Raw genomic sequence first — 15,015 nt, 5'->3', positions numbered from 1 at the left:
ATTCCCATCTGTTGAAAGCATGCTACATATATCTGAGGAATAACCCACATACCCTGTTATAGACCAATCTAAACATCTACGAAATCTTAATACTGGATTTAAAATCTATCAGATTTATAAAAGCATAGGTACATATCATATCATTTCCCCATAGATTGAAAGATACAAAATACTGATAGATGAAACGTAGCTATATGTCAACAATTACACAGATAAGGATGGGAAACTTGTTCAAGGTAAACACTGAAGTATCACGGATGACATGGGATCATACCCTGAAAACTCATGGCTGAGGTTCCAGGACAGAAAGGACAATAAGGTACCCACAGGGTCTGCTGTCCTATTGCAGTTAGCCTTCAGACATTCCTAAGTGATGAGAGTTAGAGGGAACTGAGTAAGAGAGAATATGAAGGAGAAAATAAATAGCAATTCTGAGTGTTGAGGAGGCTGGCCTGAGGTAGACTATGACTCTACCTGTTTTCTCCACTGGCTTTCCCTGTGTGTGTGTGTGTTAATATGATTAAAACTAATTAAGGGGTTTTATCTAAAATCCTCACCAGAAAAATATCATGAATTAAATGAAAAATCATGAATTAAAATTAAAGTGTTAAATTCTTTCTTAAAGAAATACTACTTTATAAAAAAGAATCCTGCCTTCCCTCCATATCCTTAAGTTTAAATAATTATGTCACCTTTGGAACATGCTAAGAGTACATGCAACACACATAAATTCTATTCATGATGTTGAATCAACCTGTGTGCTCCTTCCCATTGCCCGGTTAAAAAATCTTTTAAATCGTGTATTCTTGTTATTAAGGGTGACCATTACAGCAACACTTCCTCATGCTCACTGATGAGATTTTGAAAGGGACATTGTTTATGGATTTTTAAAGTGGTATTACATTTTATTATGAAAATTATTAAGCATACACAAAAGTAGAAAGACTAGTAAAATCAACTCCCATGTACTCATCACATTTCCTTATCAATTATCAACATGTTAATTTGTTTTATCTGTTCCCCATTCTTTCCCTCACTGTATTATTCTGAAGCAATCTGCAAACATTACGCTTATAAATCTTTATTATTTCTCTCAAATGTAAGAACTCTTTTTAAAAATTAATGGCAGTGCCATGATCAAACCTAAAAAATTTGACATGTCTTTAATATAGCAAATTTCTGGCACATTTTCCAGCTTGTCTCATACATTTGTTACAATTGGTTTGTTTGAATTGGGATCCAAAGCATGTGCACACATTGTATTTGATTGAGATAGCTCTTAAATCTCTGTTAGTCAAAATTTACTCCTCCCTTGTTTTGTCCTTGCACTTCCTTTGTGGGTGTGTTCTTTGTACTTGAGAATTTTGCTGATGGTGTCCTTATGGTGGTGTTTAATATGTTTCTCCATCTTCTGTCTATTATTGTAAATTGGTAGATCTGGAGACCTGTTCAAATCCAGGTTAGTTTTTCATAGCCAGAATATTCACAGGTGGGGCTGTGTATTCCCCACTGCATTACAGCAGGAGGCAGAGGGTGTCTGGCCATATCCTTTCTAATCTCTTCACTTCATCATGGCAAGGTACAGGTGGACAGAAGCACAAGAGAGGAAGCCATAGAATCTGGGGTGGGTCAGGGTGACCAGGCAAAAAAGACAATTATTTTTGACAAAACATTCAGAGATTCTGGGTAAAATATATTTAACTATGTTTACCTATATTTTGTCTTGTTGGGGGATGTCAAAATGTTCAGAAGAGAAAAGACACGTCCCTTTGACGAAGAAGCAGTGTGTGAATCAGTCAGGTGTAGTCAGAAGCACTCAGGCAGTGGATGTACAGATACTCCCTTGAAAGGCACTTCAGAGGTACTCAAGAAAGAAGAGACTGTAGAAATGTACGTGGTACAGGGCACCGTGTTCTCTGCTTGGAGCTCTTGCTGTTGGAGTAATCCTTCAAGCAGGGAGGAACTTGGGGACACTCAGAGACGGGAGTCAGTGGGAGAGAGGTGTTAAGAGACAGTTAGCACCTGTAGGCTCAAAAGCAGTTAAGTACCAATGGAAGGGATGGAGACAGGAGACCAGAATCATAAAAGTGGCCTGTAAGAAAAAGAAATACATAACTATGAAAGTAGAGATTAAAAGAATTAAGTCAGTAATAAAGTGTAGTTTAAAAGTTTCCCCCGTTCTTTTAAAGCCTTGTTTTATCTAGAAGTATTTTAGAGTTCCTAAGTGGAAAGTAAATTAAAAGATGGGCTGTTTCTATAGATAAACAATTTCGACATTTCTTTTAGTCCATGATTTCCGCACTGTTGAAAGCTAGAAGCTGTTTAGCTCGTAACAGGACATGGGCAAAACAGGACCTAAGGCAAAGGTCTTGGGAGAAGTAGGTTCAAGCCTGACTCTGGTTCTTTCTTTTTTCTTTATAACTTTATTGACTCATATTTTACACATCATAGAATTCACTCCTTTCAAATATACAATTCAATGATTTTTTAAGTGAATTTACCAAGCTGTACAGCCATCATGATAAATCAGTATTAGAATATTTTTATCCCCCACTAAGTTTCCTCACACCCATTTACAATTAATCCATTTTCCTGTCCTTAGTCCTTGGCAACCACTGATCTACTTTCTGTTTCTATAGATTTCCTGGACATTTCCTATGAGTAGAATCATACAATATGTCTGATGTTTTTCATTGAGAATAACGTTTTTGAGGTTTATCCATGACATAGCATGTATCCATAGTGTGTTTCTTTTTATTGCTGAATTTACCACATTTTTGTCTGTCTATTCACTAGTTGATGGGCAGTTAGGTTGTTTCCAGTTTTGAGCCATTATGAATAATGCTGCTACAGGCATTCATATGCAGGTCTTTGTGTGGACATACGTTTTCATTTTCCTTAGGTGTATACCTACGAGTGAAATTGCTGGATCATGCGGTAAATTTATGTTGACCTTTTAAAGAAACTGCCAAACTGTTTTCCAAATGGCTACACAGCAATTATGAGGGTTCCTGCTTTTCTACATCCTCTTAGCCCTGTATATTAATAGCTATATGGTCTTGGGCAAACTTTAGTTTCCTCTTTAATAAAGCAAGTGGTGGGAAGCTGACGTTTATCATGAGCCTATTCTGTGCTAGACATTGTGGTAGAAGCAATTATATGCTTTGTCTCACTTCATTCTTATCACTATGAAATGTAGATATTATTGTCCATATATATGATGGATTTACTGAGGTTCAGAAAAGTTAGGTGAACAGGCATCGTTGTTATGCAAGATTGTTGTAAATACTAAATTACATCCAATAATGTATATGAATATGCCTAGCACAGTGTTGGGCATACAAAATGTGGCTAATGAAATGATTTTTATTTCGCTGCTGCTTCTCACCATTAGCAGCTCAAGTAGGCCTAACCACAGGGCCTGACCTTCCCTCATCAGGTCCTACCAATTTGCTGGTAATAGTTGTCTGCTATGAGACTGTCATGCCTTGGAGAGACTGAAAAGCCTTTGTAGAATTTATTGTGTGGTGCCACTCGCTCTAGTGGCAGAAATATCATAGAGCCAATCCCTAATTCAAATAGCGTAACATTCGTTGCAAAAAAGAATGAAAGCAACTAGTTCAGGATGTGGTTATATCTCTTAATGGTTCTTTTTTAATTCATGCCTTTTTAGCCCTCTATTCATGATAGTGGTAATTACTTTCTAAATTCTAGAGAAGGGAGTTCTGAAAAAAGTATATATTAATGTTGGCCAAGAAGTTAATTAACTTGATTGACTTGAAATGGACCTGGATCAGTTGGTTTGAAGATTAAGTGGCGATAGGAAAGTGATCTAGGAGAAAAGGGCTCAATTAATATCTTAGTCAAATTCAAGGGGTTTTTGATTTAAAAATATAATTTCTGAAAATATATTTTAATATGAAATATTATACAACCTAACGTTTAAAAAAAACAGTAACTTGTCATTCATTGTGTCTTTTCAGGGAGAGCCTGGGGTTAGAGGCCCTCCGGGTCCTTCTGGGCCTCGGGGTATAGGAACCCAAGGGCCAAAGGTGAGTCGTCAGGTCTGTGCTCTGTGTGAGGGTCAGACATCATCAGTGACAACGAAGTCTACAATAACTTCATAGTACATTTTCCTTTTGGTGTTTGCCTATTTTTTCTCGATTACTGATGGAAAGTCTTATTTTTTCATATCATATAAACTTTCAGTAAAATAGAACATTAAAGTTTATAAAGCCATTTACTCTTCTATAAAAGAAATCAGAAAGCCAGTCTCTCTTGAGTAGTTGCAAAGCACTCAAACTATTTCCAGGTTTCTTAGAGGATGTGCCGTAGTCAAGAAGCACATCTTTACTTTGGCCAGAGGTGCTCAGGTGGCCTTTTAACAAGTCACCTGCTAATGTATCTACTGTGCCCTGTGTGCCCCGTTCACTCTTCCAGGGCCCTGGTGAAGGGTCTAGATTGTCCCCACAGAAGGTGAGAGGGACCTTCTTTTGGCCCATTTTGGGCATAGGTGATGGAAAGATGGGTCTATTTTTCTTTTTTATGTTGTCATCTTTATTTCTGTTTTTAATTTTTATTTTAATTTTTTGCAATGGGCAAGTATTTTTTTTTTACATTCAGAAAAAAATCAATACTGGAAAGAAAAAGACTGACTTATGCAGTAACTTATATTAACCCAGCACTTCTCAAAGCTTCTTCCATCCAATATTAATTTGGGAACTTGCGGGATAAACAAAATTAAACTAATTATTGTAGGACTTCTTAGAGCCTTTAATATATTATATTAATGTGTACTAAAGATCTTCAAGGGAAGGCACATACTATTTTTTAATCTTATTCCACTGTAAAGTCTTTCCAACATAGGGCCAGCTTATGAACACATATTGGAAAACGTTGCATGTGATTATTGCTTCATCTACATATTTTCTTAAAAATTGTAATACTAATTCACATTGATATCTAATGATTCTTTAACTGCAACCCCAGTCAACTGGTGCTTCAGACTGAAATGGAGCAACATGTTAAAACCTACATGGAGTCATGTGTCAGTGATTTTCAGATCTGGCGCAGGGCGGCCCTGGTGTTCCAGGGGTTGCGTGGTAGGGTAGCGAGGGGAACCTAAGCAGATGAGACCCCCGGGCCTCCACTTCTGCTTAGGCCAAGCAGTTCTGCTTACCTCTAAGATTTTGTTTGCAAAGAATTCTGTGGCTTAAAAATATTTGGGAAAATGCTGCTTTTTTTTTTTTAGGCGGAGTCTCACTCTGTTGCCCTGGCTACAGTGAGTGCCGTGGCATCAGCCTCGCTCACAGCAACCTCAGACTCCTGGGCTCAAGTGATCCTCCTGCCTCAGCCTCCCGAGTAGCTGGGACTACAGGCATGCGCCACCATGCCCGGCTAATTTTTTCTATATATTTTTAGTTGTCCAATTAATTTCTTTCTAATTTTAGTAAGATGGGGGTCTCGCTCTTGCTCAGGCTGGTCTCGAGCTCCTGAGCTCAAACAATCTGCCCGCCTCGGCCTCCCAGAGAGCTAGGATTACAGGCGTGAGCCACCGCGCCCGGCCTGGAAAACGCTGCTTTAAGTAAAATAGGAAGTAGCTCATGGGTAGTGTGAAGGTCCTGATCAGACCCAGACCTTCAGTCAGAAAGAAGCTGAGAGCAGTAATGCCTATGTTGTTTCTTCCCCTATCTCGTCACACTTTGTCTTTAATTTCTCCCCACCTTTCAACAGGGCGATATTGGGCAGAAAGGCTTGCCTGGCCCTCCTGGACCCGCCGGCTATGGATCACAAGGAATTAAAGTAAGCGAATGTGATTGTGCTGGGGTTACCTCTCCATTCAACAGGGTGAGGGGGAGAAGAGCATAACACGAAATGTGGTTATTATGAAATGGATTTATTGTGAGCTTAGCAGTTAAATTGCATCCAGTATTTAGAGACATCATGTGGAAGTATAAAAATGGTATCAGTACCATAATTTCACATTGAATGCTAAACATTATACAAATCGCTTAGTGCAAAATTTAACTGTTCTTACAGTTTCTTACTGTCCCCAGTTTCTGAGCTGAACGGAGCATGTATGCCCAGCTGTGTGTGCGCTCTCTCTCCCCCTTACCCTCCTCACCTGTGCCCTCCATCCATAGTCTAGGGCTTCCCGATCTTAGCCCACAGTGGAATCACCTGGGGAGCTTTTGAATAACACTGGTGCCCTTTCCTAGAGAAATGAAATCTGAATCTCTGGGGATGGAGCTTGAGTACTGTGGTTTTAAAAGCTCCCCACGTGGTTCTCCTGAGCAGCCGGGCTGAGAGCCACTGCTCTAGGCCGAGGGTCTGTTATTGGAATTCACAGCTCTGCATTCTGCTTTGTTCCTGCTTCAGCAACAAGCTGGTCTCACAAGGTGGAACTCTCAGGATCTCCCATGTCTCAACAGACAAAATTTGGCAACTAAAGGTTACTATGTAATTTCAAACTATTCCCTCTTCTACTTCTAATATGTTGATTTTTTTTTTATTAGCTATCTTTCTCCCTCTTCCACTGCCACCCCTCCATAAGCTGTTTTTTATTCTGTTTTATATATATACTTCTTGCCATGTTTAAGCGTTGAAACTTACTTGTTCACCTCTGGGTAATTGAGATTGACTCTACGAATGTGGGAACATTCAAAATAAACTCTTTTTCAAACAGCAGAATTTAGTAGGTAGGAGACAGTGGGAGTTTAAGATAAATGTGAAAATCCTGTGTTGAAATTAAACTGCCTACTCCTGTGTAGACAGCGTGAGCTTAGTCGAGAGCAAAACTCATCGAATCTGTGTCCAATCTTCCAATCTATCGTGTAATATCTGGGGCTTCCACGGCAGGTGTTTTAAGTAGCAGTTGTTCATCTGTCAGGCTGCGTATCCAAGCAAAGTCCAGACAGCATGTTCCCATGTTGTACAAGGGCTGGAAAATATAGCAAAACCCTACTTCCTTGTAAACAACATCACTCTCACATTTAATTTTTAAGTTCTGTGATTAAAAGATAGTAATGCTGTACACAAGGGTTTGCATGAATTTGTTTAAGGTGTAAACCTATGTCAAACCACTGTTTTATCACCAACATCGGCTCAATTCACATGTGCTGTTAGTTTATGACTGCCACCTTTTTAAATCCAGGGCTGTTTTTTTCCCTCTATAATTTGGGAAATACTTCCTTATTCACACTGGCGCACCTGGGTTGCCTTTAATTAATCCTCCCCAGCTGTGACTCATCTGGCTTTCAGCCTTTCCTTATTCCTTCCAGGTTATGCCATATTCAATCCATCCTGAGTGAAACCAGGTCCTAGAGCCTGCCGTCGTAGGGAAAGAACCAAAATCAAAACTGACACATATCCAGTCCTATCAGAAATGAGATAAAGTTCTCCTCCACTTAGGGCTATGGCCCTTTGCTGCTTGACAGTGAGCCCTGACCAAGGCTGACTCACGAAAACTCTCTAGACGTGCTGGATTGCCTGGCACCCCTCTGGCAGCCGGGCAGAGGTGTTTCCCTCAGGACTCCTACCTCATGTTCTGACCCTTGGTTGTAACCATCACTGCAGAAGGGAGGAGACTGAAACACCAAATTGGTGGTGCTCCTCTAGGTCATTTTAAGGCTAGATGAGCAGTGAAATTTCATTTCTTGCTTTCATTTGTTGGCTCACTTCCCACCCCTTTCTAAAGACCATTTGAATCAGTGAAACTTGCTTTTGTTAGTATGTCTGCTAAGAAGGCTTTGACGCAAGCCTTTGTTGCTGTTAACCTTTAACACTGTGCCCAAACTGTGCCCTGTCTCTCTATGCCATCCCACCCGTGGGGCAGTAAGGGCTTGCGCTGCAATCACAGAAATTATTTGCTTTGGCACCCACCTAACTTCGTTGCTGGAATATTGGCTCTTCAGTCAGTCATTCAACCAAACAACCAACCAACCCTGATTGAACCCCATCTATTAATATATTCGGCAAATAAGCTAAGTGCTGGTATAAAATAGTGAAAAGACGTGAACTTAGTCCTCATGGAGTTTACAGGCTATAAAATAATCAGACTTTGAGCTCCAGAGAGTGTGGAGGGCTGGCACAGTGGAATAAGTTGGAGTTACTAGGGTATTTAGGGCCCCTTCTAGGTTCTGTGGGCCACAGTAATGAGTTTGATTTTAATCCCAAAAGCAACTGAAAGTGACCTGATCAATTTAGAAAAGACTCACTCTGGATAGCATCTGTAGGATGGATGGGCATGACTAGAGGAAATGTGGGGTGGTAGGGCTCCTCCTCCCATTCTCCTGATTCTATATGTGGAAGAGTGTGATCTTCTGGGAACCTCTTCCTCCTGCTTTTCCTAGGGCTCTGGGACCACCCTGGGTTGCTACTGTGGCAACCCTGGTCCTGGGTAACCCTGAGAGCATGATGAGCTCCCCCCTTGGGTACCATGGCAGCCCCCTGCCGTTCCTCTGCAGTCTCTGCTGTGGGCCAGCTGGCTCTGCATAAGGAGGAACCCCAGCGCCTTCAGGGGCCTCAGTGCTATCTCCCAATTACAAAAGTCTGTTGAGTGGATGAATGAATATGGGATTGTGGCTCTCTGATACCAAAATGGTTTTGGTCTTTCAGATTCATGTCATAGGTCGGGAGATTGTATGATGCCACCAACTTGTCCCACAGGGAGCCTCCAGCACAAACTATTCCCCTAGATATAGACTCTAGCCGTGTTGAAAATCCCACAGATTAAGTCAGAAGGGATAAGGGGCTGTGTCTTGAAGGCGTCCTTTATATGTTAAGTAGCCCTTGTGAGACTAGCCTTGTAGAGGCCGGGAGGGGTGTAATGGGAGGGTGGGCCATGCAGGTGAAAAAGCCACACATGGGGACAGAATTGGCTCCTCCCCATTCTTCGTTGCTACCCAGGGGTTATACCCGTTTCCTTCTTTCCATCCTTGTCTAAGTCAGTTTCAGTGTCCTGATCAGCCCTAGCATTCCCTTAGTACGTTTTCTTGGAGAATTAGGAAGTCTTTATATAAACAAGGTTCTTGGTTGCTCTCCTTGACTTTAAAGAGTTTCTGAGGTAGATTTGTGAACTGGGCTCCACTATAACTCTTGCCATACAAAAACCCTTTATTCATTGAAATAATTAGTTTTCATGCACCTGACTTCAGTTCTTTCTTTGGACCTGAACATGACTGATCCAACCCTGGCTGATGGTACCTTCCATGTAGTAAGGCTGTGGCAAAGGATGGCCTATTTCAGGCCTAACCACTTTGTTATCAGTATTGAAAAGAAATAACCACAATGATATGCTGGGGGATCTGGTGAACACCATCTGACAGAAACCTCCATGTCTCCAAAGCTGACAAATAGTCATAATTGCAGTGGTCACATGGTCACAGACCTAACAGATCAACCTCAAGACATCTGGGGCCCATAAATAGAGGGAAGCTCATTCTGCATGACCTTTTCCCTCTACCTATATTCTGACCTCAGTGGTACGAGGGAACCCTAGAATGAGCCTTGGAGCCACTCAGACCTTAGCTAGCCTGAATCTAGGCTCTGATTCTTTCTCGTTGTGTAACCTTGGACAAATCATTTATTTTTGTCGAATATCAGCTTTACTCCTCTTTAAAATAGGGACAATAAGGCCTGTGTACAAGGTGTGAAGATGAAATTGTATAAAGTGCCTAGTGCACAGCAGTGGATGCTCACCCAGGGCTTGGCTATGGATTTGAATCACGGCTTCTCCACTTCCTGAGTGCTGCATCTCTGCTGCAGTTTCCACATCCGAGCAAGGGAGAAAATAACAGTACTATTTCTTAAAGTAGTTGTGAGGCATAACTGAAATTAAATATACTATATCATATATGCAGTAAATGTTTGAGGTTATTCACATTATTACTCCTTGCCACTCCCCTTTCCACTAGTCTCTCTTGTATTTTCCAGGCAGAAGGTCTAGAATTCTGCCATTCACGTGATTAAATGCTCATAAACATAATATATTGGTTGAGTTAGTTAGTGTAGACCCGGCTCCCGTACCAAATGGTCTCCAAATGTATAATGGCTCAAACACAATAGAGCTTTTTGCTCACATCACAGTCCAATGTGGGTGTTCCTGGTGGGTGGGCACTTTTCTTCCACACAGAATTTTGAAGAACCCTGTCCCCCATTTACGGGTCCACCACTGGCTGCCACCTTTGCCACTTGTACTCAGCAGGCAGAAAGAAAGTATGTGGAATGGGCACACCTGTTTCTGTAAAGTCTTGGCCAGGAGGTGACACACATCACCTCTGCTCGCGTTTTATTAGTGAGAGCTAGCCACATGGCTATATTTAATTGCAAGGGAGTCTGGGAAGGGTAGTCTAGCTGTGTGTCTGGGAAGAAAAGGAACCAGAGGTTTGATGAGGAGCTGGCAATTACTGCCACACACAATTTAACCTGTTTCTAGGAAAGATGGACATTTTAAACATTATTTGTTGCTCTGAAGTATGTTGGTACCTCCAGAAGAGAACAGAAAACATGGGTGGTCTTCATAGCAACTTCTAGAATGCCCCATCATTCTCCTGATACTGTGGGACACAGACACCTGGTCTTACAAGGACTGGGTTCAGCCCCATCATTTCTTTTATCCCCTCCTAAAAAGAAAACCTTAGAGCCTCGATAACCTTCTTATTTATTTCAAGGATCATCAGTAGTATGAGTGGATGGTTTAGAAATTGTCCGAGTAGACAGGCTGAGTACCAGCATAAGAGCTGGAGGAAGCTTGGGGTTCAGAAGGACCGGAAAGAAACAAGAACTGCTTATTCATGTCTATGTCAAAGCCAGGGCCAGAGAATGAGGGACACCTGAAATCTGGTAGGAGCGCGATGGTTCAGAGGCTAGGGAGAGATGGGCGGGGCATCAGAGGAGGGGCAAAGCTGGCAAAGAGAGCCTCATTTCAGGAGAGAGAGGGGCCAGCAATTAGGCTCATGTGGGGAAGAAGGAAGGCTGGGAGTCCTGGGGTAATACTTGGGATGCCAGTAGTATTTGAGGCCAGCAGCGGTGCGATGATGGCTGGGTCAGACCAACTTGCAGGGCCTGGTGTGGGGACAGCCCGAGAATAGCTTCTCCCACCAAAGCTCTCTGACTTAGGAATTCAGGGCAGAGCGTGGAACTTTGTAAGATTCATGGCTCTGTGTTTAAGGTTAATCTCATTTCTTAAGTAGATTTCTTTTGGTTTGTCTCAGTTATGCCAAAATAACTGTGTTTCTGTAAACTCCAGGGCTCTTTTAACTAAATCAGGTGTTTTTGCTACCCCTGGTGTTCCTTCACCAGAAAAGCTAACGTTTGAAAGAACGTCAGGCTTCTGTAGTGGAAATCTCACGCAGAGCCTGCGGACCTTCTGTTTGACTCCTACCTGCGACCTGATTGCTTTGAAAGTGTTTCCAGAACCCATTTGACTAGATTTGTAGTTAGAATGCACCTATTACAGCATGGAAAATTGCCACCTTTAAAGGCCAGATAGAAATGATTTATTCATTGAAATGTAACTGACTTAGGGGAAAAAAAAGAATCTCACCTATAAAAAAGGCAGAAATGGGTTTGATATATACTGAGTTGCAAATGCGTGCAGAGGGGTTAGGAAGTATTGACATGAGGAATTTTTTTTAGTCTTCTGAACTCATAACCATGGCGTATGATTGTGCTAATATGAAGGAAGCAACACACACACGCATTTTAATATTATGACTTTCCGGTATTTGAATTTAAGATTTTCTTCCTCCCTCCTGACTGCAAACCAACAACAACAGCATAAAAAACAATAAATAAAACCAATCTTGGTAATAGTATGATCACTACATTCAATTTGACACACTTTTGAAATTAAATAGAAACAATAAGTAATATAGTTAAAAGCACATTATAGATTGTGTGTGTGCTCATGCCATGCCAGAAATCATCTCCTCTTTTTTTTGAGACACAGTCTTGCTCTGTTGCCCAGGCTAGAGTGCAGTGCAGTGGAGTCATCATAGCTCATAGCAACCCTAAACTCCTGGGCTGTTGCTGTCCTTCTGCCTCAGCCTCCCAAATAACTGCGACTGCAGGTATGTGCCACCACTCCTGGCTAATTTTTCTATTTTTTGTAGAGATGGAGTCTCACTCTTGCTCCGGCTGGTCTCAAACTCCCGACTTCAAGCAATCCTCCTGCCTTGGCCTACCAAATTGCTGGGATTACAGGTGTGAGCCACTGTGCCCAGCCCAGAAATCATTTTTGAATGAACTTCTGTTAATTATCTCTTATTATAATTTTCAAATTCACACAATGATTCCTCTACATAACAGGAGTCAAAACCACATGAGAGGTTTCAACTTTAAATAGTTAGGTGTCTTAGTGACACCTGCCAAAATGACTGTGGCAGGGGAGGGAGGCTCTGGCTAAAAATGGATCCTGGTAATCAAAGTCCACAAACTGGTTTCAGACATTGAAGGCATCCCCACACCTTTAGACCTTTTATCATTTTTTTAAACCAAATCGAAAATAATTGTATGGGTTAGAAACCAAAGTCAAAAACGCCGAGTTCATGGTATTCTCTGTATAGATTGTGCACGTCAGGGAACACTTGCATTTATGAAGCGGGACTGGCTCTGAGACCATTTGTATTTCTCACTGGTTCACACTTTCATTTTCTTCCTGGGTCAAGTTGCTTTCATTCCTTCAAGCCAGTTAAGAAAAAGGATAGTTTTTTTTTAAATTCCTAAATCTTAGTCTGAGGACATAAGAGGGTGTTTTTCTCTCTCAATTTTCTTAAATTTTCCTTTTTTAATAGCCAAATCAGAACTGGAATGAAAACTTTAGGCTCTCAATTTAGTGGGGCTTGAATCATCGTTATTACCAGCTTGCATTTCTTGCCTATTTGCTGTGAACAAGGCCCTGTGCAATGACCAGCGACTGTTACGGATTTGCTTAACTTCTACCATACTCTTTCAGTGCCGAGAACCAAAAAAACAAAAACCACTTTGAAATTATTTTTTTTCAAAGTAAATGTGGTTTACTATGGCTTCCCCAGCGCTAGAAGGAAAATTAAAATGGACTAGTCAGTGGGTAATGAAGATAAAGTCGTGGTTCAATGCCATGTGCTGATGCTGAATATTTAAAAAAAAAGATCTAAAATATCACCAAAAGTTAGAAAATTATATGAAAGATTTCATTTGAGCAGTTACATACTAAAAATCATCATGTTATAATAGTACATAGTTTGTAATTATAGTGAGCATGCTGCCAATTTAAATTGTTCTTTTTCTCTCCTTTTCCTTCCTTCATTTCTTACTTTCTTTCTCCCTTGTACCCACCTGCTCGTATCTGTCTAATACGCAAAGATGTAGATACTATGTATGTTTTTTATTCTTGTAAGAGATAGTGCCCATATGAAACCAAGCTGAGTTTAGTACATAAATAAGTTAGACTTAGCTGCTAATACCATCTTTATACCCCACAAATTTCACCGTGGAAAATTTATAAAAGGCATTTTATCTTTCTCCCACCCATCAATGGTTGGTCAGAAGTAAGTTACTAGTATATATTTTCCTTCTCCTCCTTTCAGCAAGATGAGAAGGACATTTACTACTCAAAAGTTTGAGCTCCTGGAGAGAGGTAGGGCTATATTACACTCTCTAAATTCCATGCATTATTTTATTAAAGCCTTACTGTCCTGTGAGGCAGGCTCTAGGAAACTAAGGCACAGAGATGTTATAACATACCCAGATCACTCGGAGCTACTCTTCCACACAGTTTACCTGAGGTAATCTTGTGTTAGATAGTAATCAAGTCAGAGTAGATGTCAGAGAAAGGAAACCGTTCAATCTGAGACTTTGAAAAGTAAATGTCACTCAAAATTTGTATCTTAAAATTAAAAGTTAATACCTTGAGATTGGAGATATATACAGTGAGGTCTTTTGTCCTGATAATCTAAATTTTTTACAAAACAGAAATGTAAAAAGCAATTACTTTTCCCCAAGTACAAATCTGTCACACTCCAGGGGTTGGATTTAGTGACCTTTTGAAATCAATGCTAGATTTACTAGGAATAACTGCAGGATCTGGGCTGGCATGTGCAGCTGCCCTGGGTGGGGCCGTGATAATCACCACACTCCTCCCACGTTCAAGGGCTTAGCAAGTCCTTTCCAGTTGGCCTGGTTGAAGGACATAGTCTTCCATACTGCAAACCTCTGTGACAAATCAGTGCATAGAACATAATCTAAACTGATTTTTATTGCTCTTAAAAACATCTTAAGAACTTTACAATTGCTGGTTTTTACTATCACCACCTTTTCTTGTCTAGTTTTTAGATACGACTTCTCATTTTAAATATAAGAAATGAGGGAAAATGAAGTAAATTACCTCTTCAGCGTCACTCAGAGAATCCCTAACAAAAAAGATAATAAAGTTTTATAAGTATTTATGGCTCAAAATGGCAGATCATAAAGATAGCCTCAGAATAATCTTTATTTGATCTTGCAAGAAATTCTTCATTAGTGATTCTTCGGAACTGCTTTTCACGTTGTCAGGGTGGGAATCGCAGGCCCATGCTGTATGTACACAGAAACTAGTGTTCACACTGCCCTAAAAAAGCCAAACAAGAAGAGCAAAGAGTATTAAAATGAAGAGAAACTTTGAGAAAGGGAAATAGAAAAAAGAGAATAGAAATTTGGTTGTGATGACTTTGTTAGGACACCCCGTTTAGTAAAGCTTTGGGACTTTAAGTCTTTTATTATCTGAAATTAATGTAGGTACTGTCTTTTGGTTAAATTTTACTAGTGTTATATTTTTATGCTTTTACTTACAACTTTTTGGATCCTTTTATTTCACATGTTTCTTTTAGGCAAAATGTATTTGGATTTTAAAAAATACAATCTGACTATCTTTGCCTTTTACTGGGAACATTTAGTTCATTTACATTTAATGTAATTAACTATTTTTATTTATTTTTGCCACCTAATTTTGGGCAGTTTGTTTCAGCTATTCCATTTCTTTTTTTTTTCTCTGTTCTT

At 40.4% G+C, this 15,015-nt stretch overlaps 1 protein-coding gene across 1 annotated transcript in view; it reads left to right on the top strand.

Annotated features, from left to right (window-relative positions):
- Window positions 1-15,015, top strand: part of COL28A1 (collagen, type XXVIII, alpha 1) — a 181,455-nt gene that overhangs the window by 115,210 nt on the left and 51,230 nt on the right. Inside the window, exons 25-26 of the mRNA XM_012647465.1 lie at window positions 3,984-4,052; window positions 5,734-5,802. Of these exons, the coding sequence (XP_012502919.1) occupies window positions 3,984-4,052; window positions 5,734-5,802 (138 nt within the window). The remainder of the gene's footprint in view (window positions 1-3,983; window positions 4,053-5,733; window positions 5,803-15,015) is intronic.

This window comes from Propithecus coquereli, unplaced genomic scaffold (genome assembly GCF_000956105.1).
Source record: "Propithecus coquereli isolate 6110/MARCELLA unplaced genomic scaffold, Pcoq_1.0 Scaffold108, whole genome shotgun sequence".
Lineage (NCBI taxonomy): Eukaryota > Metazoa > Chordata > Mammalia > Primates > Indriidae > Propithecus > Propithecus coquereli.
The sequence above is the reverse complement of the archived record's forward strand: the minus strand, read 5'-3'. Positions and strand labels throughout refer to the sequence as shown.